General features: G+C 46.7%; 2 protein-coding genes across 2 annotated transcripts in view; one reads left to right on the top strand and one right to left on the bottom strand.

Annotated features, from left to right (window-relative positions):
- LOC136648095 (cholesterol 24-hydroxylase-like) overlaps positions 1–17,940 on the bottom strand; it is a 29,356-nt gene extending 11,416 nt beyond the window's left edge. Inside the window, exons 1-10 of the mRNA XM_066624094.1 lie at positions 17,804–17,940; positions 13,919–13,996; positions 13,298–13,379; positions 12,263–12,336; positions 9,675–9,761; positions 5,550–5,688; positions 4,541–4,651; positions 1,452–1,608; positions 1,016–1,078; positions 48–120 (exon numbers count right to left, since the gene is read on the bottom strand). Coding sequence (XP_066480191.1) covers positions 48–120; positions 1,016–1,078; positions 1,452–1,608; positions 4,541–4,651; positions 5,550–5,688; positions 9,675–9,761; positions 12,263–12,336; positions 13,298–13,379; positions 13,919–13,996; positions 17,804–17,940 — 1,001 coding nt within the window. The remainder of the gene's footprint in view (positions 1–47; positions 121–1,015; positions 1,079–1,451; positions 1,609–4,540; positions 4,652–5,549; positions 5,689–9,674; positions 9,762–12,262; positions 12,337–13,297; positions 13,380–13,918; positions 13,997–17,803) is intronic.
- A 1,436-nt stretch (positions 17,941–19,376) lies between these two features.
- LOC136636900 (cholesterol 24-hydroxylase-like) overlaps positions 19,377–24,178 on the top strand; it is a 35,852-nt gene continuing 31,050 nt past the window's right edge. Inside the window, exon 1 of the mRNA XM_066612240.1 lies at positions 19,377–19,640. Coding sequence (XP_066468337.1) covers positions 19,501–19,640 — 140 coding nt within the window. The 5' untranslated portion in view covers positions 19,377–19,500. The remainder of the gene's footprint in view (positions 19,641–24,178) is intronic.

Genomic DNA, 24,178 nt, shown 5'->3' with positions numbered 1-24,178 from the left:
CAAAGAAAAGCATTAAAGAGAACATGCGGACGGTGCAGTTTACCTACTTTGCAACTATCTCTGGGTGACGACTCAGTTCCATTATGGTGAAAGACAACTGATTGGCAGTGGTTTCGCGACCTGCAGGATACAGAATCCAATTAGGCGGAGGTGGGGGTGGAAAATGATAGAAATATACTGTAATTAGATAATGGATTGAACCAATTTGTAATAGGAAAAAGTCCAGATGAAACTACAGTATTTCCAACATTGTGGCAGAAGCCCTTTGGGGGTAGGGAACCATTTATTTAGCTTACGACCGATGCCTGTTACTGTAATACCTTCAAGAAAACAAATGCTATAATCTAGTGCTAGGTGATACAACTACAATCATTGTAGAAGTGCAGTTCTGATGCCTAGTCTAACCTTAAGACACTGTCTTGTAATTTGAACTCGATATCCCATTTACTTGCTAGTCATTATAGACATTGGGCTCAACCAGTGCCAGGCAATCTGTTACACCAACCAAGGCAGTCATCTCAGGCAGCAGCTTGGCAGTGGGGTGCCCATTTTCATCCATTCATTCACTTTCACTGCTCTTCCTCCCCCTACTCCCTGGACTGGAAAAGGAAGAGGGGAATGGGGTGGAAGAGAAAATGTGGAGGAGATGAGAGTGGTGAGCTAGAGCATCTGTGATCAGGAAGCACAGAGACTGACAGGTCACCAGGTAAGGGACGGTGGGATCTGACACAGTGCCTCAGCTGCTAGGTATTAGGCCATCCCTGGGTTCAGTCCCTGGAGTCAAGGAATAACTTTAGCATTCTTCATACACTACTGCTCTTCATACACTACTGCTAGTAACTGTGGTTGGAGATGGGCATTCTCATCCATGTCAAAATACAAATCTCAACAGTTCAGCTGAATATCTGTATCAGCACTTTTTATTGACTGTGCATACAGAAGCCTGTTTCAGATTTCAGATCTTCCTTAGTGGATCAGAGTGATTATATATGGAAAGGACAACAGATCTACTCACCCGCAACAAAGAAATTGACAAAGTTGTCCAGCATAGTTTCCTGATCAGCATCCCCTTCCTGCCCTGTAAAGAGTGTATTCTCATTAGTACAACTGCTAAAGAGACAAAACCAAGACCTTCAGAAAATAACCAATTTTAATTGCAACCAACTTGTTTCATAGGTTTTGTTCCAACCTACTTTTGGCCCAATCCTAACCCATTTTCCAGTGCTGGTGTAGCCATGCCAATAGGGCGGGAGCTGCATCCTGGGGTGGGAGGCAGTCACAGAGGCCTCCTCAAGGTAGGGGAACATGTGTTCCCTTACCATGGGGCTGTATTGCAGCTGCACCGGTGCTAGAAAGTTAGATAGGGTTGGGGCCTTTGTCCAATTTGTTAAAGCTGGATATAGAGTGATACATACAAACAATCAAATTCCTTCCACAAGGAATCTCCTTACCTGCACTCTGCAATATGTGCGTGAGAATATCCTGTGGGATATCCTCTCCATCCTGGATGGCTTTACGCCTCCGTTCAATGCACTCCTTGCCAATACGACGCACCAACCTCACACTTTCCTGAATTTCTTTCACTACTTTTCTATTCCATGGCAGGTACTAAACAGATAAGAAGAAGGTGGAATAAGACCAAAACACAACAATGGACAGTGTGGCTTAATTACAGCTGTCAAGATGCTCCCTGAGAGTCAGAATCAGAGTCAGAGGTCCATCTGGCTCACTGACTAGCAGTGTGTCTCCAGAGTTCAGCCAGGAGTCCTACTGAGCCTTACCTGGAGATGCTGCCAGAGACTGAACCTGGAATGTTCTCCATGCAGTGGAAAGGCATCACTGAGCCCTATCTCCTAAGAATAACATACTTCTTATCCTAAGAATTTCATGTAGCAGTGGAGGCATCCATGGAAAGGGGCACCTTTCCCAGGGAAGGAATGCAGGCCTCCACCCTCACCTATGTTTAGAAAGTTAGTGGATATTTTTTTGATAAATTCTGTAACGTTATGCAGCTGGGTGGTTATGTGCTTTTGAATCATGACTTACATGTGCTATTTTAATCATAGTGTGAGACGGGGGGAGCAGTGTCATTGCTAATAATAATAATACTGGTATTTATAGACCGACTTTCTGGTCATCCTCTGACTTTATTCAAGGTGGTTCACATAGGCAGTCTATCTCTAAACCTCGAGGGGATTTTTACAGTAAGAGAAAGGTTCTATCTTTCAAAAACTGCACAACATTTCAGATGAATCTTTCACGGTCTGGTATCACTTCTGGCCCCCAGTTGCCTCCCACGCTGGCTGACAAGCAGCTCCATCTCTTACTTGAAGGGCAGCCAAGACGCTTCTTTGCTCACACCAAAGAACAAGTGGAATAACTCAGCTCAACTTGTCAGCTGGTTCAAGGTCTCGCCATTCACAGAGCTGCCAGTGGCCTCCAACTGGTGACCTTCAGGTGTTATCTTTGGGCTAATGGAGGCTATACCAGACCTCCTCCCCCCCCCCATTGCTAGGGGGTGCAGGCTGCACCAAGTGACATGCACAGGAGGGTGACACCTCTTCTGGCCAAAATTTTTAACACCTTGGTATTTTCAAATAATACCATCATGTTATATATTATTCAATGTGTAGTTTTATGCAGAATGCAATGAAACAAACTGTGTTGAAATATCTCTATTCTAGCAAAAGTTATAGTCAAAAAACCAGCAGCAGTGCATCACTGTGCCCACTGCCTGGGGTGATTCCTAATATTCTCAGACAGCTGCATGGGAGATCCACTGCATGGGAGGAGGTCTATCATGAGAATGATGCACTGGCCTACCGCACCAGGTGACGCAATCCCTAGTGATGCCACTGAGGGGGAGGGCTGTTCTTTTTAACTGTACAGGTATAACCTAATTATCCACAGATTTTTCACCTGCAGTTTTATCTCAACTTGATGAGAAGGGCCCTTTCAATTAAAGGAAAAAAGTTGTTTAACAATAGCCTCGTTAATGTGAGAGAGGGCAGCCAGCTGGCAATCAATCATTCTCTCTCCAGGCACTTAGAACAGCTTCACTCCCAGGCAAGTGACCCCTCCCTTCCCCCTGAGCACATGAAAGAATGTAAGTCATTATCACCTCCTCCATTCTTTCCCTGTGCTGGGCTCCTGGGAAAGGGAGGGATCGATACCTCGGAGTGAAGCCTTTCTAAGTGCCTGGAGAGAGACTGATTGCCTCTGTGTGAATTACAAAAGGTCAGCAAGGCTGCCTAGCAAAGGGACATAGATTTTTAAGTGGATTTGCTTTAGTTCGATTTTTGCCATCCACATGAGTTCTGGGAACGAAATTGGAGTTGAGCAATTTAGGTGAAATGTAGACCAGAAATTATTAAATGAACCCAACTGACCTCACACTGGGCTGGGAAATGGCCAGCCTGAGCCTAGAAATTCTTCCTGTAAGGACCATCTCTGTGCACCACAGGACTCTCCAGAGTGACAGTGGGAAAATGGCTGTGCAGAAAGCATGCTGGTGCTGTAATTGTGCCTGTTCGGCCTGGGGACAGACATCTGTTAGTGCAAACCCTCCCCCCAATGAAAACAACAGAGGTAAACCTCTGAAGTTGCTGAAGAAAATATTACAGTCCATTTACAAAAGCACTCTGATTTTCTATTGTTATGACTAACACATTTCAAGTATAACTTGTATGTGCAAGCTCTTGGTTTTAGAGGCAGGCTGCCTCTGATTGCCAGATGCAGGGAAGGGCACCAGGACGAAGGTTGTGTCTGTTGTCTTGTGTGCTCCCTGGGGTATTTGGTGGGCCACTGTGAGATACAGGAAGCTGGACTAGATGGGCCTTTGGCCTGATCCAGTGGGGCTCTTCTTATGTTCTAACTATTCTACACCAGAAGGAAGAGTCTCTTGTCTCATCAATAAGGATTTTCTACATTTTGGGAGAAAATAGTACCTTAATAGACTTGCCTCTTTGGCCTTTTTTTGTTTGTTTTGTCTGGCACTAATATTGCCCTTTGTTTTTCATAGGGACTAACCAATGCAAAACCAAGGCCGGGTCCAAAAATCCATGTCTGCAGCTGGGCTTGCTACTCAAGTAAGAAGAGAAACCTATGCTAACCCTGCTATTGGGCGTACGATATAAAGGCAATTGAGTACATGGGGATGGAAAGTCCATGGCCAGTCCAGTTTGTGCCTTAGCAATGAGCTGTTGAAATGGAGGAGCCCAGCTAGACATAGCAGTTCTATATGACCCTATTGGCCGTTTCTGCCACCTGATCCTTGCTGGGTTGGCAACTGCATTACTGTCCACTGGCAGTCTGCCATGGTGTCTGGGCAGCATAGCAGAAAACAGTTTTGGCAAACAGCCATTGTGCTGCTTTTGCCCAACATGTCTTGGTTCCAATACTAGTCCCTTGTCTGAGACCGTTGTTGCTTACAGTCAGTCCTGCAAGAAAGGCCCATGCCCAAGATTTTACAGATCACTTGAACAAGCTCAACATTCAGATTGGAAAGGAAGGGCATTCACCTGCAAAAAAAATCTCTCACCTCAAAAAAAGGTATGCGCATATTGCTCATTCCTGTCATGATCATGTTCACAGCACGTGGAAAAGGTGTCTGGTCATCCTGTAAGGTCTCCAATTCTAAGCCAAAAGCTGTCTGAGAATATTAGGAAGAAGTGAGAAGATGGGTTAAAGATTTGAGTGTTTAGGGCAAGGACAAACTTTATGGGCCTCTACAGCAATGGTTTCCAACCTTTAGGAGCTTGCGGACCACTGAGGCAAAAATTGGAATTATCGTGGACCACACTACCTCCCTGCACACAAAAAATGCAATTAAATTTGTAATAATTAGAGAATATTTATTAGGGATTTATTAGGTTTATTACCTTTCAGAGCGCGATACCATAGTCTTTCGAGACTGAAGGTTGCCAATACAATATTTATAGAGAAGATTTATGGGTTGCTGCTTTCGTAGCCAGCTGTGGTTGCAGGTGGTTTGTTCTCTGCTCTCTCTGGAGGTCCATGGGGAAGCATCTCCCAAGCAAGTGCCCCCCCCCCCGGACTACCAGAGATAGTGGAGAATGGACTACCCACAGTCGCAGCTGACACCTCACTGACAGGTACAGAAAGTCTGTTCTCCCACCTCTCTGGTAGTCTGTGGGGGAGCGCTCGCTCAGTGAGATGCTTGAAGTGACCAAAGGTGATCTTTTCTTCTGCGATCTCGCGGACCACTTCTCATGATCTCACGGACCACCTGTGGTCCCCACAGGTTGAGAACCAGTCTACAGTCTATTCTACCTGTCTGCAAACTGTTCTGCCAGTGCTAAGTCCAATAGGACTGGGCCATTAGTTATTCATTCATTTGTTCATTCTTTAACCTTATTTTCTTGCCTTATTTACGTTCTTATTCTTGGAATATTCTTTTAAAAAATTATTGTTACTTGTTGATTTGATGTAAGCTGCCTTGAGCTTAAATTGTAATTTAAGAAAAGTGGGACAGAAATTTTGTAAATGACACTTAAAGAGTGGAAGTAAGACATCAATTCAATTAGTACCTTTGCAATGACGTCCAGTGTCAACCGTCCAAACAGGTCCATCAGATCCACTTCAGATTTTCCATTTGCTTTGTCCATTATCATCCTCATAAGCACTTCTGCCTTGTCATTAAAGATTTCCAGCATGCCCATCAAGTAACTGAACAATGAATAGAGGACACTGAGGAAAGGGGCTTTGTGGATGAACAATGAGCTGCCCTTTGTGTGAAGACAGGGCTTTGCTTTATAAATTATGCAGTCATAAGCAGCAAGTGCAATACTACCATCATCTGTGATGGAGCACCTGCACAGTCTCTGTTTCTCACACACAAGTCTGCGCATTCTCTCACAGATACACTAACACACTTCCAACTGAAGTTAACGCTTTGGGTGAGCACAAACAAATTTGCAAGTATGGGATGCCTGACATTTGATGCACATTTTTTAAACTGCTACAACTAAGACATTCTTCACAATAACTTTTTGCAATTTGGTCTGATTACTACAGGCCAACACACATTTTGATACGGCATAGACTTGTTAGTAAATGGTTCCAGCAGCCTACTCCATGGCCTCCTCATGAGGAAGCTGCTCTAATCATTCACTAAAGAGGCTATGCCATATCTCTGAAACTAAGGCCCAAATCCTAACCGACTTTCCCACACTGACACAGCTGTGCCAATGGGGCATGTGCTGTAGCCTGCAGTTGGGTTGCAATCACGGAGGCCTCCTCAAGGTAAGGAAATGTTTGTTCCCTTACTTCAGAACTGCATTGCCCTAACCTCAGTACTGGAAAGTTGGTTAGGATTAAGCCCTAAAAATGGTATGGCAAAACTGATGCCATTTTTTGGCATTGGTGCCCCAAATTCATATAAAACCACCATAAATTTTGAACTAAGTTTTTCATAGCCTAAAATTCTCAGGCCAGCGTTCTAGTCCTCATGATGTAAACTCTCTATACACCATGCAGATGTTATCTAGACATGAAGAGCCTCAACTGATTGACAGCACCTGCAAGTGCGCTGGCCAGCCCCATCTCCACCATAACTCTACCCCCTGCTTTCCCCATAGACAGCATGTATCTGCATAGGCAAACACCATCCCTGGGGAGAGTTTCTCCCCATGACTATAAGCACTGGTGGTTGAGCATGTGCATTCATGGGAGCAGACTCTCTGCGGGAAGGCAGTGGCCGGTGCAGACAAATGCTGCTCATGGGAAGAGTGGGAGGCAGAGAGTGTACTGCAGCAGTGGGTCTTCTTGGCATGCTCACATCTGCTCTCACATGGAAACGTCCCACTGAATGACTTTTCTAAACACTGGAAAGAACAGAGGCTCTACCAGAGCAGGCCCAAGATCTCTCGGCACCTAAGGCAGTAAGCCTTCTCAACGCCTCTGTGTGCACATGCATGTGTTTGCGCACCTCCATGCATGTGGGGGAGAGCATATGCACATGTGCACCCACCCATTCTTTTACATACCAGGAACCTTCTTCAGCCTTCTTGTTCACACTGCTTCTGTTTGAAAGGAGAGTGCTGCAGGCTGGGTTCCCAGCTTGCATCAAACTGCTCACATCAAAAAGAATCTGCATGGACTACGCAGGCTGCAGGCTGCATTTCTGGTAAGTAAATTAAAAGGATGGGGGTGGGTGGCCTCCAAATCACCTGTCCCTGCCTACTTGGTGGGGAGAGGTGATCTGGAGTGCGGCAGTCTTCTCCCCCCTCCACCTTCTTCCAGCAGTGCTGGAAGGAGAATGTAAATAAGACCACCTTCTTCCATATAATTCGGCTTGTCATCTACAGAAATTGGAGAAGGCCCTTTTATGAGTGCCGCTACCTATGGAGCTGGGTAGGGTGACAGCAAGGAGTAGGGTCTTCTCCATAGTGGCACCAGCTCTATGGAATTCCCTCCCTCTTAGTCTATGCACTGCTCCCTCCTTTGAAGCTTTCTGGGGCTTAAACACATTTCTTTTTACTTTTGCCTTCTGAGGTTCTGGCTTTTTAATAGGGATATTTAAAGTTTTAAGCATTTGTTTTATGGTTGGTTGGCAACCTTCAGTCTCGAAAGACTATGGTATAAGCCTACAGCACCCGGTATTCCCAGGCGGTCTCCCATCCAAGTACTAACCAGGCCTGACCGTGCTTAGCTTCTGAGATCAGAGGAGATCAGGCATGTGCAGGTTGTTTTATGGGCTCATGTTCTATTTCGTGCTCGTTGGCTCTGCTGCTCCTTGCTCTTGGCTTTTAATTCTCTTGGCATCCTTCAGTCTCGGAAGACTATGGTGTCACGCTCTGAATGGTGGTTCTGGAACAGAGTGTCCTCTCCAGTGCGCGAAGCCTGGGTAAAGTAGGTACGGAGGATAGGCTGTTACCCATGCAGCAAATCCCCCCTCTCTACGTCGCTGAAATGGTCCAATGGAAAGGCAGAAGCCAATACGGTTGGTTCCAGCGGCGTCGCAGGAGTTGCCAGAACGCGACTGTGTTCAGCCATGAACTGCCTCAGGGACCCCGGCTCCGGATTTTGCCTCGAGGTTGACTCCTGAAGCCTTTTCCATAACTGGATGTAGCCACAAGGCAGTGGAGGTTTGGGATCAGAGTCTTCCTTCTCTCAGATGAGCTGCCTTCCCAGGCTGACGAGTCCCATCTACCCGGTGGCTGTTTAGTCGCCTCTTACGACAAGTACAGCCAAACTGAGGGCCTATTCTTATCCCCAGCCCCCAGGGGAGGCTTTTAATTAGATTTTTGGATTATATACTTTTTAAGAAACTGTTAATATTTATATTTTTATGCTGTATTTTATATTTTTATTGACTTTTTGTAAGCTGCTTTGAATGCCCGCTCGGGAGATAAAGCAAGATATAAATAAATAATATGTACGTGCGTACGTACATGTTCCTTATTTTCTCACTGCACTCTGTCCCTTCCATGGGGTGGCATTCCCTTTAAATTTTCAACCCCCTGTGAGAAGAGAGTGTGGGCAGGGAAGTGGATGATCTGATTCTTGCTCACATTTAATGAGTGGGAAACGCATCAATGTGGCTTGCGTTGGACTGCGGAGTGGAAGGAGGTGGCGGCAGGCATGGGGCGAAGAGCACCCAAATTTGCCACTCCGCCCACGATCCACCCTGATGCAAACCACATCACCTGGCTTCAGGTTTGGGGTAGCCATCCTGGGTTGCATGGGCTGTGTTCTTCAGGTTTCTGGCCTGTTGTCCAGATAGCCTTGTTCTGCTTTGGTGGCACAACAGGAAGCCCTTTGTGCTACAATTACCTGCTGCTATCTTCCAGGGGAAGATTCAAACCTGCACCATAATTGGATCCTGGGCACCAGGGCCTAGGAGAGAGGGGTAAAGGGGGTAATTTGTACCCGGGCCCAGGGTCAGAAAAGAGGGGGCCCAGAAAGCTCCTGGGATCTGACATTTTTCTGTCTCACCTGAACTCACTGCCTGCTCATGATGCTTGGGCATAACCATGTGTATGCAGTGTTAACTGCTGCTGCAAGCCATACACACTGGGCTCAGGAACGCATCCATGGCCCTCCTGAACACAGTGTCAAACCTAGGAGGAAACTGGCTTGCTACAGTAGCTCTGTGGCTTGTGGATCCCATAACCATGAAGGAGTGTATAGAAGCTCAGTGACCAGATGCGGGGCTACTGCTGCTGCAGAAGTTCATTTGGTCCATTCCAGCGTGAGCCTAAACACGATGAGGCTCATTTTCTGCAATCAATTTTCTATATTTCAAAGATTTTAGACAGGAGTTTGTTTGGTTTTTCCATATTACTTTATGTAGCTGCCAATGCCACATGATCAGGTGGACCTGGGCTCTGCATCAGGAAGCCTAGTAGACCTGGGCTCCAAAGACTATTGTGGCTGACAGTACCCTCCCCCTGCCTTAGTTTGCCCCCCCTCCCGTTCTGCCTGCCCCATTGCCCCCTTCCCTCTTTGGGAAGGGACCCAGAAGAAACTTTGTACCACCTGACAAAATTCTTCTCATAGGCCCTGCTGGGCATATATAATTTCAGATGTAATACTGAATGAAGTAAGATTTAATTCAAGTAAACACATTTAGAACATTTACCACTATGGACTGAAACCAACAGAATCACTTAAGCAAAACAGTCTTTTTGAAACATTGTTTTTTGTCTCACGTTCTACTGAAAGCTGGATCCAAAATTCTCCGCTGTTTGTGCCAAGGGTTGTAGTCAAGAGTGGCTGTCAGGCCATTTCCCAAAAATCTGAAAGGCATAGAACAAATTGTTTTATTTTTTGAATGATTCCTCCTTCACCTCAAGCTCCGGTTCTCCATTTCCTTGATTTTTCTAACCAATAGTCCCCCCCCCTATTTTTCCTTATTTGTGGACACTTCTAATTACCCAGAAAATTCAGTTCTGGTTCAGCAGCTGAAACATAGTCGTCTAATCTCCTGCAGTAGCCTATGTTCCTTCTTTCAAAATACCATTCCCAGTCAGCCAATGTGTAATAATAATAATAATACAGGTATTTCTATACCGCCTTTCTTGGTCGTCAGATTTCTCCTCAGACTTTATTCAAGGTGGTTTACAAAGGCAGGCTGTTCTAAATCCCCGTAGGGATTTTTACAATTGAAGAAAGGTTCTATCTTTCAAGAACCACAACATTTCAGATGGATCTTTCTGATCTGGTATCACATTCTGGCCTCCAGTTTTCTCCCACACAAGCTGACAAGCAGCTCCTTCATCTCTCACATGGACGGCAGCCAAGATGCTTCTTCGCTCACACCAAAGAGCAGGTGGAATAACTCGGCTCGGCTTGTCAGCTGCTTCAAGGTCTCACCATTCACGGTGCCGGTGGCCTCGAACTGGCGACCTGCGGATGTTATCTTCAGGCAAATGGAGGCTCTACCCTCTAGACCAGACCTCCTGCCCCTCCTGACCTTCAGTGTATTGAATTCTTTGTCATGCTTCATCATCTCTGGCACAACTAAGCCTCCTACTAAGACTGACATGCATCAATCGATTGGACAGCCAAACCTATCTATCTTCATAAAGGGGGTCGGATGGAGTGTCCAGGTGGGTTCCACTACTCTAGGCAGGTAACTATATCCCCCAGCCCCTGCTGGTGTAACTAGCATTGAGCTGGCAGAGGTTGCTTTCTGTCAGACACACGCTGCCTGCGTCTGTCAGCATTTTGTCAGGCGCATGCTGCAGGCCTGCTGGGCAGAGGCTAGCCTCCTGTACGCTGGTGGATCCACAAAGACCTGCAGGAGCAGGTTAGACCACACAGAGGTTTAGAGGGAGGTGAGGAGTTGAATGGGGCAGGGGGTGGGTAGAATAGGGTGATGATGGGGTAGGAAAGAGGCTGTTATCAGGCCTTGGAGGGGACAGGATTGGCAGTAGCTGAATCCTGATGCCCCCTTCCCAGGCCTGGTGTATCTAAATGGATCGACTCAGACCTGTACCCGCAATTGAGTTGGTGCAGGTCTGAGTTGACCCATAGTGGCTGCCGGGGCATGCCATGAAGAAACTTGTATGCTTACTACACATGACCGCTCTCTCCCAAGACAACTGTCTTCTTGCCCTTGGCCTGCCACAGTTCAAAGGGTATTGCTTGGAAGCTCATGTTCATGTAAGTGGCAAAAAAGGACATGAAGTCTAGAGACTGACAAGCCTAACAGTACTTTGCTGGTGCCTCCCTGCTGGCTGTGCCACAGCAGCTTGTTCAAGGGGCATCCTCATGTTGTGTGTGTGTGTAGTATCATTGGAGCATCTTCTCATGACTGACTGCTTTTGCTCTGTTACTCATTCCTGGGAGCCACTGAGGGAGTGTCATCCCAGTGGTGGCTGCTCATTGGACTGTACCTCCCATGCTCCCTGCTAGGTTCTCCCTGGTGGCACTTCTCTGCCTGCTAGCATTGGGACCGGGTAGTGATTGTCTCCTGGCTCATCAGACCAATGGAAGGGCCGATGTTGAGTTGATATCAAGCTAACGTCATGTTGATAGCAGGTTGCCAACCATGATGTGGGCTGTGTTGGGGTTTTCAAGGGTGCTTGGTAGTGTTGCTGGGAGAGCTGCCCCTGTGTGGAGTTGCCCGGGCTCTTGTTCCTTGTGTTGGATGGGTTTAGGATACAGTGAATGTTGCACCAATGTAGTAGCAATGTTAGCACAACCTTGGCATGAGATTCATTGTTCAGGGTGCAATCCTAACTTGCACTGGAACAGGCAGGCTGTATCCAGCGTGAGGCCGTATCCTGCGCTGTAACCAGCGCAAGGTAGGTTGGGGCTGGGGCGCAGCTTGGAGTAAGGGAATTTTATTCCACTGACCCCGAGAAATGCCCCGGCAGGCCTAGAGGGCTACTCAGACCTGGACCCGCGATTTCACAGCCACGGCCAGTTCCAACTCCTCTCCCGGGCCCTATCTGCTTCTCATGTTGCTCTCTCAACACCTAAAAAAGCTCCCTCCACTCCCGTTCCATCCTCCTGCCACCCTCTCCCACCCCCTGTGACACATACTCACCCTGTCCAGATGCCATTCTGGCTCTGTGGGACCAGCATACGTGGCCCCAGGAGAGTAGCCATAAGCTACTCCTCCTGAGTAGCCACAAACATGTTTTACAGCATGTTTATGACACTTGGGAGCCAGTATAAGGGACTTGTGCTGGCTCAGGGGAAGGGGGGAATAGGACTGTGGTTTTAATCAACTTTAATTGATATTTTTTTTCCCATATGTCATACATAACTTAGGTTTACATTAACCTACCTTTCACCAAATATGTTATAAAGACTGCCATACACAATTGGGTCCTTTGGGTATTCTGGTGACATCAGATATTCCTAAAATGAAATCTTGTGGTCAGCTCATGTTCAAATACAGTAAATGGTATACGAAGAATATGAAGCACGGACAAGCTGCACCTTCTGACATCAGCCAACAAGCTGCACCTGCTGAAATTCCCTTCTCTACACAATTGTTAAAGGTCCAGGAGACCTAAAGTTGAAAGGCTGGCCAGCCAGCCAGATCTAGACTAACATTTTGGAGAGAGTATAGACTCTTAAGGGAAGCAACTCTTCCTGCTGCCTCCCTAGAGCTTGCTGATGCAGGTGTCCTACTATTTTTTGATTGGCTAGCCCTACTGTTTTGTTTTTTTCTTCAAGCTAGCTATGAATATAGATTAGCCTGTTGGAGGCAAGTGTTCCAGCTGCCTCCCCAGATACAGATGACACAAGCGCTGTCTTTTTTATAATTGGGCAGATGGAAGTGGCTCTCCCTGGTTGCACAGGCATCCGTGCCTGTTTTGTTCCTTGCAAGCCACCATAGCAATTGAGCTGATTGGCAGCTCTCCTTGTTCCCAACATGTTTGTGTGCATGCTGCTTTAAAAACAGGCTATGTTCTGCAGCAGAGGGAAGCAACTTGGGAAAGAGAAAGGTACAGTTTGTTTTTTAACTTGTTGGGTCATTTACTTTTTTTCTTGCTGGGTCAGGTGAGGCTCTGCCTACCCAGATTGCACATCACTGCTATGGGTCTACTCAGATCTGCTCCAGCTATTTAGCTGGTGCATGTCTGAGCAGCCCATGTAAGGCTGTTTGGGCCAGGGACAGAATGCAACCTGCACCGCTGCAGCCAATCCTGCTCTCCTCCTGGGCCTGATCTGACTCCCTGCAGCACTTTTAGGATACTCAGGAGTCAGTACAGGGGGCCTGCGCTGGCTCAACTCATCTTCAGGATTCCACCCTAAAAGTAAGGTCACCCTTCGCTTTCTCTCTTCAGTCTCAAAGAGAAGTTTCATAAAATACCTTTACTCCTTCAGGACTCACTACCAATAATGCAATTTTGTGAAAGGCATTTATTCGCACAACTGGCCCATATTCCTCAGCCCTGTGAAGAAAAAAGTGACCATCAGAGAATGAAAACACACACACACACACACACACACACACACACACACACAGAGTAGCATAGCTACAGGAGATAGCATGGTAAGTACTGCAGGCACTGCAATGCACCGTGTAAGTGGTCCCTCTCTCTCACTGTCAGAGCCATTTTGGGCCACAAAATGCAACATGCAGGAGAAGCCATTTGGTTCAGATCAAGGGAGAGTAGAAAGAAACTGTGATGGGGCAAGGGAGGACAGAATAGGGCAGCGACAGGGGGATGGGTGGTTTGAGTCTGGAAAGAAGTCGAGTTCAGCTGCAGCAGGGGTGGCTGAATCCTATCCCTGGACCAAACGTTGTGGCTCAGGTCCGTGAAGACCTGTGCAGGTTACTTAGCTAGTGTCGGTCCAAATAGTGTGTGCCCAAAGGAGACCTCTACAACTCCCCCCCCCCCCAGAAAGATGCAGTTGTAGCCATTATGGCACTGCTGCATTGACAGGGTGGTGGTGGAGAAAAGGGTATTGGCCTCTAAGAATGACTTACCATTGCACAAAGACATCAAAATACAATTCTTTCTTCTTAAGCATTCTCCACATGATTGGCAAGTGACCAAGGAAAAAGCTGCAAAGTTTTAAAAGAAAAACAAACAAACAAGTTACAAAATGCTTTGGATTATGTAATACCCTGTGTAGGGGGTCAAATGACATTGTAGTAGGGAAAAACAGGAATTCATCTCTGATTGTGCACCCAGTTTCACAATAAAATGCGTTACTCATGTCAAGATGCAGAGGACAGGATCAAGTTTCAGGGTACACAGAGAAAGTTCCTCCCTCACAAAGAAAGGCTACAGTGTTTGGGGCTCTTCAGTCTAGAAAAAAGGCGCCTGAGGGGGGACATGATTGAGACATACAAAATGATGTGGGAGATGGACAGAGCAGATAGAGGGATGTTCTTTTTCCTTTCACACAACACCAGAACCAGGGGACAGCCACTCAAATGGAGTGTTGGGAGAGTTAGGACAGATAAAAGAAAATATTTCTTTACCCAGTGTGTAATTAGTCTGTGGAACTCCTTGTCACAGGATGTGGTGATGGCATCTGGCCTAGATCCAAGGACTGGACCAAATTTCTGGAGGAAATGTTTATCACAGGCAATGGGTATGTGATTTTAGAAGTAGGCTATCTCAGAATGCCTGATGCAAGGGAGGGCACCAGGATGCAGGTCTCTTGTTGTCTTGTGTGCTCCCTGAGGCATCTGGTGGGCCACTGTGAGATGCAGAAAGCTGGACTGGATGGTCCTTTGGCCTGATCCAGCAGGGCTCTTCTTGTGTTCTTGTGTTGTATTCATACAGTGCTATCTGGGAGGGAACCTCAGGAAAGAGGATCTTTTCCCAGGAGAAGAAGGCAAATGACAAGATCTAACAAGGATCATGCTCTGGCTGTAGGGCACAAAAACATGGGCCTTCCTTTTATTCATTACCCCACTGGAACTGCATTTGTCATCTCCATTCCAGGCTTTACCCAAGGAGACAGTACCAGCAGGCTGTCAGGATCAGGAGCATCCCACAACCCCTTTCTTTCCGGCCTTCTTATCTCCCTGCTGCTGATGTGTTGATCAGCTCACCTTCTGGTCAGCTCACCTTTATTTAAATGTCCTTTCCTTCCCCTCAAGAAAGGCAGTTTGGCTCCCAGGGCATTAACCCCGTTTTACCTGTAGAATTGGGTACTTGGGAGTTTCTTGAGCCACTAGAATTTTCCCCTCTTGGGAATCAGGTGAACTTTGCAGCCTAATGAGCTCAAAGTCTGGTTGTTTTCTTATTTTCTTATTTGTCCCCTCATTTGGGGACAAAGGAGAAGGGGCAGACAAGAGAACAACCATGAAGCAAAAATGGTTACTGCATGTGGATGACTCAGCATCCCCCATCAGGGTGCTGATTCCATACATGGGAATTCCATAGGAGATGTCCAAAATAGGTGGGAAGTAAGCAGAAAAGGGGGATAAAATCAAGGATTTTCACCACACTTCCCCCAAGATCTATAAATAACCTGTGGGTGCTAGTTCTTTACAACTATATTTCTATACCGCCTTTCTTGGTCCTTAGATTTCTCCTTAGACTTTATTCAAGGCGGTTTACATAGGCAGGCAATTTAAATCCCCGTAGGGATTTTTACAATTTGAAAGAAGGTTTCTATCTTTCAAGAAACCACAACATTCAGATGTTTCTTTCTTGATCTGGTCGCACATTCTGGCCTCCATCCTCCCACGCTCAGAGCAGATGGAATAGCTCGGCTCGCCAGCTGCTTCAGGGTTGCACGGTGCCGGTGGCCTAGAACTGGCGACCTTCGGATGTTATCTTCAGGCAAATGGAGGCTCTACCCTCTAGACCAGACCTCCTGCCATTATGTTACGTAATGGTTGATAAAGCAACAGTGAAAGCACACTGAGAGCAGCATGGAGGTTAAAAGGCAAACGGTGAATAGAACAAACACTAATTTGCACAGAATTATATACTTCTGAAATGATTTGCAGGAGTTCACCCAGATCCCTCTAGTCCAGCATTCTTTGCAAACATTCTAAGAACCACAAGATGATATGAGGTCAATGAAAATTGATCAGTCGATCTTTAGTGGCCAGTGGTGTTGGTCACTACACTCCTTAATTCAGTGATTTTCAACCTTTTTCATCTCATGTCACACTAGCAAGGTACTAAAATTGTCAAGGCACACCATCAGTTCACTTTTGACAATTGACAAGGCACACTGTGCTGGCAATGAGGGCGCACATCCCCAGTAGTTCCTACTAATAAATGACCCTCTCCCAAATTCCTGTGGCACACCTGAGGACCATTCACTGCACACCAATGTGCCATGGCACAGTGGTTGAAAATGGCTGCCTTAGTTTCTGCACATCTCTAGTTTCGATTGTCAGACTGGGCCACTTCAATGTCTTACACCAGTGGTTCCCAAACTTCTCAGTACTGGAACCCACTTTTTAAAATGACACTCTTTTGGAACCCACTTAGCTTTATGAGATTAAAAAAAAAGTTTCACTTTACCAGCCGTTCAAGCCTCTGTTTTTATCATAGTTTTTACTATGGTGGGGAGGGCCATCTTGTGGAGTGTTTGTTGAGTTCCATGTTCATTGGATCATGACCATTCTGCTGGCCTTGCGTTCCCCTTCAATAAGAGCCAAAGGCACAGTCGCCTACTCATGGCGAAACATACATACATGCACTGCTCCGTTTCAGTTTCCATAGAGCTCAGTACATTTTCCTTGCCAGTTTCATGACCCACCCAGAGTTTGGGAACCATTGTCTTATCCAAAGAGTGCATCTTTGCATAAATAATAGCATGTGATAATTGTGCACCAGGGAGCGGTGCCCAATCGCAGCTTCTCAGCATGTGCAATTATGTGCCATATAGATTGCCATGCATGATTATCCTCATGCAGATCTGATCCTATTTCCTGTAAAGAAATAAGTTCAGTATAGGGCATGCGTAACGTGAATTAAATGAGCCTGAATACTAAGGACCCACTGCCATTAGCAGAGAGCCAACATGAGCAGGAAAAAAGATAGAGAAGGTGATACAATGAACTGGTCTTATCTTCCTTAGCCCTTTTAGCCACAGAACAACTTTGCAGTTGTTAAGCAGAGCTGTGTAAGGTGAACACTCTGCTCAAGTCTGCGATCGCCCTCCTACTTGAAACCTATAATTTGAGGCAATATAGATGGAGACTTGAGACTGTTTGGTTGCATGTGCTTTTATCATCAACCTTCAGATCAGCTATTTTCAACCAGTGTACTGTGACATAGAGCTCAATACATTTTTCTTGTCAGTTTCATGACCCACCCATTGGTGTGTCCTAACCCACAGTTTGGGAACCATTGTCTTATCCAAAGAGTGCATCTTTGCATAAATAATAGCATGTGATAATTGCGCACCAGGGAGCGGTGCCCAATTGCAGCTTCTCAGCATGTACAATTATGTGCCCCTATAGATTGCCATGCACGACTATCCTCATGAAGATCTGGTCCGCAGGTGTGGTCTGCAGGAATTAGCAGGTGTGCTGCGCGAGTTTGGGGGTGGGTCATTTGTTAGCAGGGCCTATTGGGGGATGTGAGTCCCCCACCAACTAAGTGGTGTGCCTTGTCAATTGTCAAAAAAAAAAAAACAAAAACTGATGGTGTGCTTTAACAATTTTAGCACCTTGTCAGTGTGCCATGAGATAAAAAAAATTGAAAATCACTGCTCCAGATCCTCCTCCCCATGCTCAGTTAACTTGTTAAATATCTCTTCAATAAGTCCAATCCCTAAAACTCAGCAACTGTTCATTGGCTCCCAAGCAGCAGATCCTGCCCTGCCAGTTCCAAGCATGAAATTCTGCTGTGCCCTCTCCTCCCTTTGACCATCACAGCCCCCTTCTTACCTCGGCCTTGGGGCGCCAGGGATGTGATCGTATTTCAGATGGACACATTTTATGTAGCAGCTGAAAAAGACCACAACGGCGAGGAGTGTAACCAGCAAGAGGCGCAGCAAGACCCAGATCACCCCCAGAACTTCCATTAATGCACAGCCTCACTGCCTCTGAATGCTAGACTGGCCCTGCAGCTTTCCTGGAGAAGGATCCAAACAGTGATGGAGCTGTGGGTACTGTGGCAAGAAAAAGTCCTTTTAGGCTAGGGAGGAGCTAGTCCAGGGTGTGGGAGGGGGCAGGAACCTTTACTCGGAGCCAGTTTATGCAGTCCAAAATAGCACAGAAAATCCAGATTAGGCAGAGGGACAAATTCCTCACCCAGCACCCCCTAGTAGTCCCCACCCAGGGGACTTCACAACTGTTTTCCCTTTCCAAAAAATGGCAATATGGGGTCATCATCTGATGCTCACAACACACTAAAGTGCAACTGATAACTGGGGGGTGGGGTATGAATAAGTGAGGATGCTGCCAGTGGCGTAGCTGGAGGGAGTAGCGCACTAAGTTTTGCAGGGAGCCTTTCCCCATCCTCTGCATCACCTGGCAGGACAAAGTTCCTAACAACACAGTCCTGGAACGAGCTGGAATCCCTAGCATGTATGCACTGCTGAAACAGAGACACCTGCATTGGCTCGGTCATGTCGTGAGAATGGATGATGGCCGGATCCCAAAGGATCTCCTCTATGGAGAACTCGTGCAAGGAAAGCACCCTACAGGTAGACCACAGCTGCGATACAAGGACATCTGCAAGAGGGATCTGAAGGCCTTAGGAGTGGACCTCAACAGGTGGGAAACCCTGGCCTCTGAGCAGCCCGCTTGGAGGCAGGCTGTGCAGCATGGCCTTTCCCAGTTTGAAGAGACACTTGGCCAACAGTCTGAGGCTAAGAGGCAAAGAAGGAAGGCCCATAGCCAGGGAGACAGACCAGGGACAGACTGCACTTGCTCCCGGTGTGGAAGGGATTGTCACTCCCGGATTGGCCTTTTCAGCCACACTAGACGCTGTTCCAGAACCACCTTTCAGAGCGCGGTACCATAGTCTTTCGAGACTGAAGGTTGCCAATACAATATACAATTCCGCAGCGTGTAAGCAGACCCTCCCCTTTGGAGCCATTCCGGAAGCAATGCCTGTTTTGCTCCCCCCCCCAAGATGGCTCTGAATGGGTGGGGAAGGGGCTGCTTACAAGCCATGGGGAGGCTCCCTGCAAAACTTAGTGCTTGGCCCCCCTCTAGCTACACCACCGGCAAGCATCCCCCAATGCATCTGCTGGGTGCGGTTGCCCTGGCTGAGAGAGTGAGGTGAGGCTCCCTGCAAAACTCCGTGCTTGGCCCCCCTCTAGCTACACCACTGGCAGCATCCCCGATGCACCTGCTGGGTGCTGAGCATGGCCTTGATGCCCGGGGGGGGGGGGGAGAGGCTGCGCGCCGCACTGTGCCTTTAAGCGAAGGGTTCTCCACCTCCGCGCCTGCCAGTCAGCCAGGCAGCTTGCTGGCTCCTCCCGGGCTAAAGGGCGCATTGGCCGCCCGAGGGCGGAATCAGGGCTCAGCAGCTCCATCTCTGCCGATCTCCAGCGAGGGCAGGAGTGGGAAGGGTCTTTCTGCAGGAGGGAGGCAGGGGCCGTGCCTGGGCATCACCAGTGCCAGACCGCCCCATCATGGAGGCTCTGGAGGGGGCGATCTGGGGCCCCCTGCCCCTCCTGGCCGCCCTGCCCCTCCTGGCTTTGGGGCTGTACTGCTGCTACATCCAGTACGTGCACACGAAGTACGAGCACATCCCCGGCCCCCCGAGGGACAGGTGAGGTGCTGGCGGGGCTGCAGCAGTGGGGAGGACGGAGGAGAGTGGCCAGGAACTGCCAGGGAGGAGCTGGCGGGTGGCGATCCAGGCACAGCCCAGGGGTGGGCAGGCAGGAGAGTTGGCACCCTGCAGGCGAACTTTGCTCTTGGCAAGTGTAGGGGACAGCCCCGCCCAGGGTTACCATGTAAACCATCCAAGGAAGGAGGCTGAATATGCAGTCCTGTGCCTGAACTCAGTAGGGCTGACTTCTGAGTAGACATGCGTAGGATTGCAGTAGTCCAGTGGTTCCCAAACTTTTTAGCACCGGGACCCACTTTTTCAAGTGACACTCTATCGGGACCCACCTCGGTTTACTAAACTCTTAAAAAAGAGATCTGGAAGTAAATATGTTATTTATTTATAAGTAACAATAACCAGGAAAAAGACCCTCAAACATTGATCTCCCTATATTTACGCATGCCTGTGCAGGAGCTGAGCTCTTTGCAGGGTAATAACAGCGACAGTGTCTGATTTTTGAATAGCCTCAGGGCTTGAGGCAGTCAGTTGTTTGATCTTTCCATCACTCTTTGTGGACTCACCAAGAATCAGGTCACAACCGACCAGTGGGTCCTGACCCACAGTTTGGGAACCGCTGCACTAGTCTGAGATAACTGCTGTGCACCTCCTTTTCTTGCATTTTCTAACCAGATTTTCTGTGTATTCTCTGACTCCCTTCCAATGGCGATTGGGTCCCCGAATGAATCCTCTTTTTGTGTTGCTATTTCATATGTTTCTGTGTAGCAAATCTATTTCATTTTTATGCTGCCCTGACCAGCTGCTCCCCTCCATTTGCCCTCACAACAACCCTGTAAGGTAGGTGAGGCTGAGAGAAATTGACTGGCCCAAGGTCACCCAGGAAGCTTCTTGGTGGGGGGGGAGGGGGTTGAAACTAGATCTTCCAGGTCTAAGTCCACCTCCCAAACCACTACACCACCCTGGTGTCAGATCAGTGTGAGGAGATAATCTCACATGACAATTTGTAACAAATGCACATTCTGGAAGTGTGACTTTTTTGTGCATTCTTGAACACACAGTGAAATGTATGTAAATACAGTGATCCTGTGCTATTATCTACACCAGGACTGTCCAAAGTTTTTGGCAAGAGGGCCACATCATCTCTCCGACATTGTGGGGGGGGGGCGGGGGGAAGAATTAATTTACATTTCAAATTTTAAATAAATTTACATACTTTTACATAAACATATATAATAAAGATGAACTTATATGAATGAATGAAGGTCTTGCAATAGCTCAAGGCCTATAAAAGGCCTTACACAAAGCAAGGTTGGCCTTTGCTGCCGCTACTGCATCACAGATGTGAAATAGCAAGCAGTGGAGGGAGCCCTCATCCCACAGAGGTCAAACAGTCGCCCTCACGCTGAGAGCAGTTGCATCGGGCCAGTGTGGACTCCAGCAAATCTCTGGAGGGCCAGAGGCTCTTTGAAGACTGGGGACTCCCTGAGGGCCGCATTGGGAGTCCTCAGGGGCCGCAAGTGGCCCCAGGGCTGGGGTTTGGGCACCCCTGAGCTACACCAGTGATTTTCAATCTTTTTTTATCTCATGGCACTCTGACAAGGCACTAAAATGGTCAAAGCACACCACTAGGTTTTTGACAATTGACAAGGCATACCATGCTGCCAGTGGGGGCTCACATCTCCCATTGGCGCTATTAATAAATTACCTTCCCCAAATTCCTGTGGCACACCTGTGGACCACTTGCGCCACACCAGTGTGCCACGGCACAGTGGTTGAAAATGGCTGATCTACACACACATATTGCACTGTATTCTGCCATTAGGTGTTTGTTGTGTAGTGAGTACCTAGTGTGAAGGGGCCCCAACTGACCATCAAAATCAGGGGTGGTTACTTGCCAATTTCTGGTGGACCACCAAGCACTAGCTGGTTGCTCCAGTCTTTGCAAGAAATACTGAACTAAGGAGAATCTTCATCTGGAACTGCAAGAGCACTTTATTTGCTGCATTTCTATCCAACCTTTCTCCCCAAAGGGACCCAGAGTGGTTTACAACATGTCTAGAATACATAAACATAAAATCACAATTAAAAACACAATTTAAGGGCCCAATTCTAACCAGTTTTCTAGTGCTGGTGCAGCTGTACCAATGGAGCATGTACTGCATCCTGGTGTAGGTGGCAATCACAGAGGCCTCCTCAAGGGAGGAGGGAACATTTGTTCCTTTACCTTGGGACTGCATTGCGGCTGCACTGATGCTGGAAAGTTGGATAGGATTGGGCTCTTAATCATTAAAACCATCACAATTAAGAGCTTCTTAAAAACAGCAATCAGACATTAGTACAGTAAAAAGAGCATCAGCAGCAATTTTATAAAACCCCAAGCCTGTAAAAAACCCAAAGTTGAAAAGGCCGAGCACTCAGAAGGTTTGTCTAAAAAGAAATAAGTTCATCACTTGGAGGGTATAATGAGGATCATCTAATACCTAAGTTATGCCATGAGTTATGCCTTTTTTCTTAAGAAATGTATCGCAACACATTGGTGGACCACTGGGATTCTAATGGGAAAAAAACAGACCATCCAAGACCAAAGTTATACCATTCCTGGTTTAGCTTGTTGTTGGCTGCCTCCTCCTGGGAAAGCTCTTTCCTGAAGTTCACTGCCAAACAGTTCCACATGCCTACAAGTCAGGTGCCTTTATGTTCTGTTTAGCTAGTTAGACATGTATTAATCACTCTGAAACTCCCCAAGCACCATATGATAAAAACTATATACATGGCATCACCTTTATAAGCCTGGGTTCAAGAACTAAAAATGTGAATGAAGTATAGTGAAATAAATTATACAGTGGAATTTTTCACTTTATAAGAAACAAGGGGTTGTAAATATGGGTTACGAGGGATTAACAGCCAAGAAAGCATCTGTGAAGCAAATCCAAGGAGCTTAAGCTAAAAAGACTGCAAACAGTACATTTTTATCTGGGAGTAAGTTCTTTTGAACTCAGTGGGGAGTACTTCTGAGAAGACTTGCCTACGATTGCACTAAAAGTCACTGTCTCTGTTATTCCAATTAATTGTAGCCCACAATGCCAACAGCAGGCTGGACTAGATGGGCTTTTGGCCTGATCCAGCAGGGCTTTTCTTATGCAGTGGTTCTCACTGCACCAGAACCCACTTTTTAGAATGAGAATCTGTCAGGACCCACCAGAAGTGATGTCATGACCAGAAGTGACATCACCAAGCAGGACAATTCTTAGTAATCCTAGGCTGCAATCCTACCCACACTTACCCAGGAGTAAGTCCCATTTATTATCACTGTTAAAAGAATATACATAGCAGCTTGTTAAAAGTACAGGTCTGTAACATTTCCCCAAATGCAGTCATATACCATGGTAGCCTCAAGTCTAATATATGAAAAATAAAATATTGAAATGAATGGAGAGCCAACTGAAAATGGCTGGCGACCCACCATTTGAGAAACACGGTTCTAATGTAATTGGCAACACTTACTGCAACACAGCAGTAATATTGTAAATAATTATTTAAGCTGAGAAGGTGGGATCAGGTGAAAGAAATGTACCTCTGGCAGAGGAGAGGTGGGGTATAAACCTTTTAAATAAAAATAATAAATAAAATGTAAATATCTAGCACTGTTCCTTTTTAAAAGCTTGGAGGTGAAAACAGCCTGCAGGCACAATATCCAGGGCTGTCCCTTTAAAAGCTAGGAGAAGAAGGAAGAACATGCATGTGGTGAGGAACTTGGCTGTTAATTTCCAAATCCTCAAAAAGTGGAAGACTTAAATGTGGAAAAATGTGTAATGGGAAGCCTTTTAACAGGTCCCCTGTAGTAAAATACATCAAATAGAAAATGCACAGTAGGAAAGTGCATGAAACAAGAGCAAAAAACCAGGTGTAAAAGGCCTGGTTTAGTGAAACCACTTTCCTCAGCTTCAAAAATAATGCAGAGGTGTCATGACGGAAGTCTCTTTAGTGAGGGTGTTCCAAAGTCTGGGTGCCACAATGGAGAATGTGCCATTGATCCTGCTAATTGTAATGCATTTTAGTGTGGAATAGGTATGTGAGATCACTAGAATTTCTATTTTCTTTAGTCTTCCCATTCACTCATACAAGCCTGCCAAGCTCTGAATTAGGTACAGTGGTCCTGGTCTCTGGCTGGTTTTGATTGGCAGATGTTTGATTGGCAGGGAGGGAACACAGCCTTTTGGGTGTTAGCACTAAAATTGTGGGATTTGGTTCAAGAGAGGCCAAACAGGCTTCCTCTCCCTCTGAAGAAATATGCTGGGCGACTTCTTTATAATTATTATTTCTGATGGCATTTAACTACTGGGCTGTACTGTTTTAGATAACTGTGGTTATTTTATGTACAGTATTGAGCTGTGATTTTTTCCCCCACTCTAAGCCACTTTGGGAATGTATATTTATAAACAAGATTACATATATGTACTGTATAAAAATTCATTGTTTAACTCCTGCAGAGTTTAATAAAATCTTTCTTTCGATTGATTTTG

This window comes from Tiliqua scincoides, chromosome 1, assembly GCF_035046505.1.
Source record: "Tiliqua scincoides isolate rTilSci1 chromosome 1, rTilSci1.hap2, whole genome shotgun sequence".
Lineage (NCBI taxonomy): Eukaryota > Metazoa > Chordata > Lepidosauria > Squamata > Scincidae > Tiliqua > Tiliqua scincoides.
Note: the sequence above shows the minus strand (reverse complement) of the source record. Positions and strands in the feature narration are given on the sequence as shown.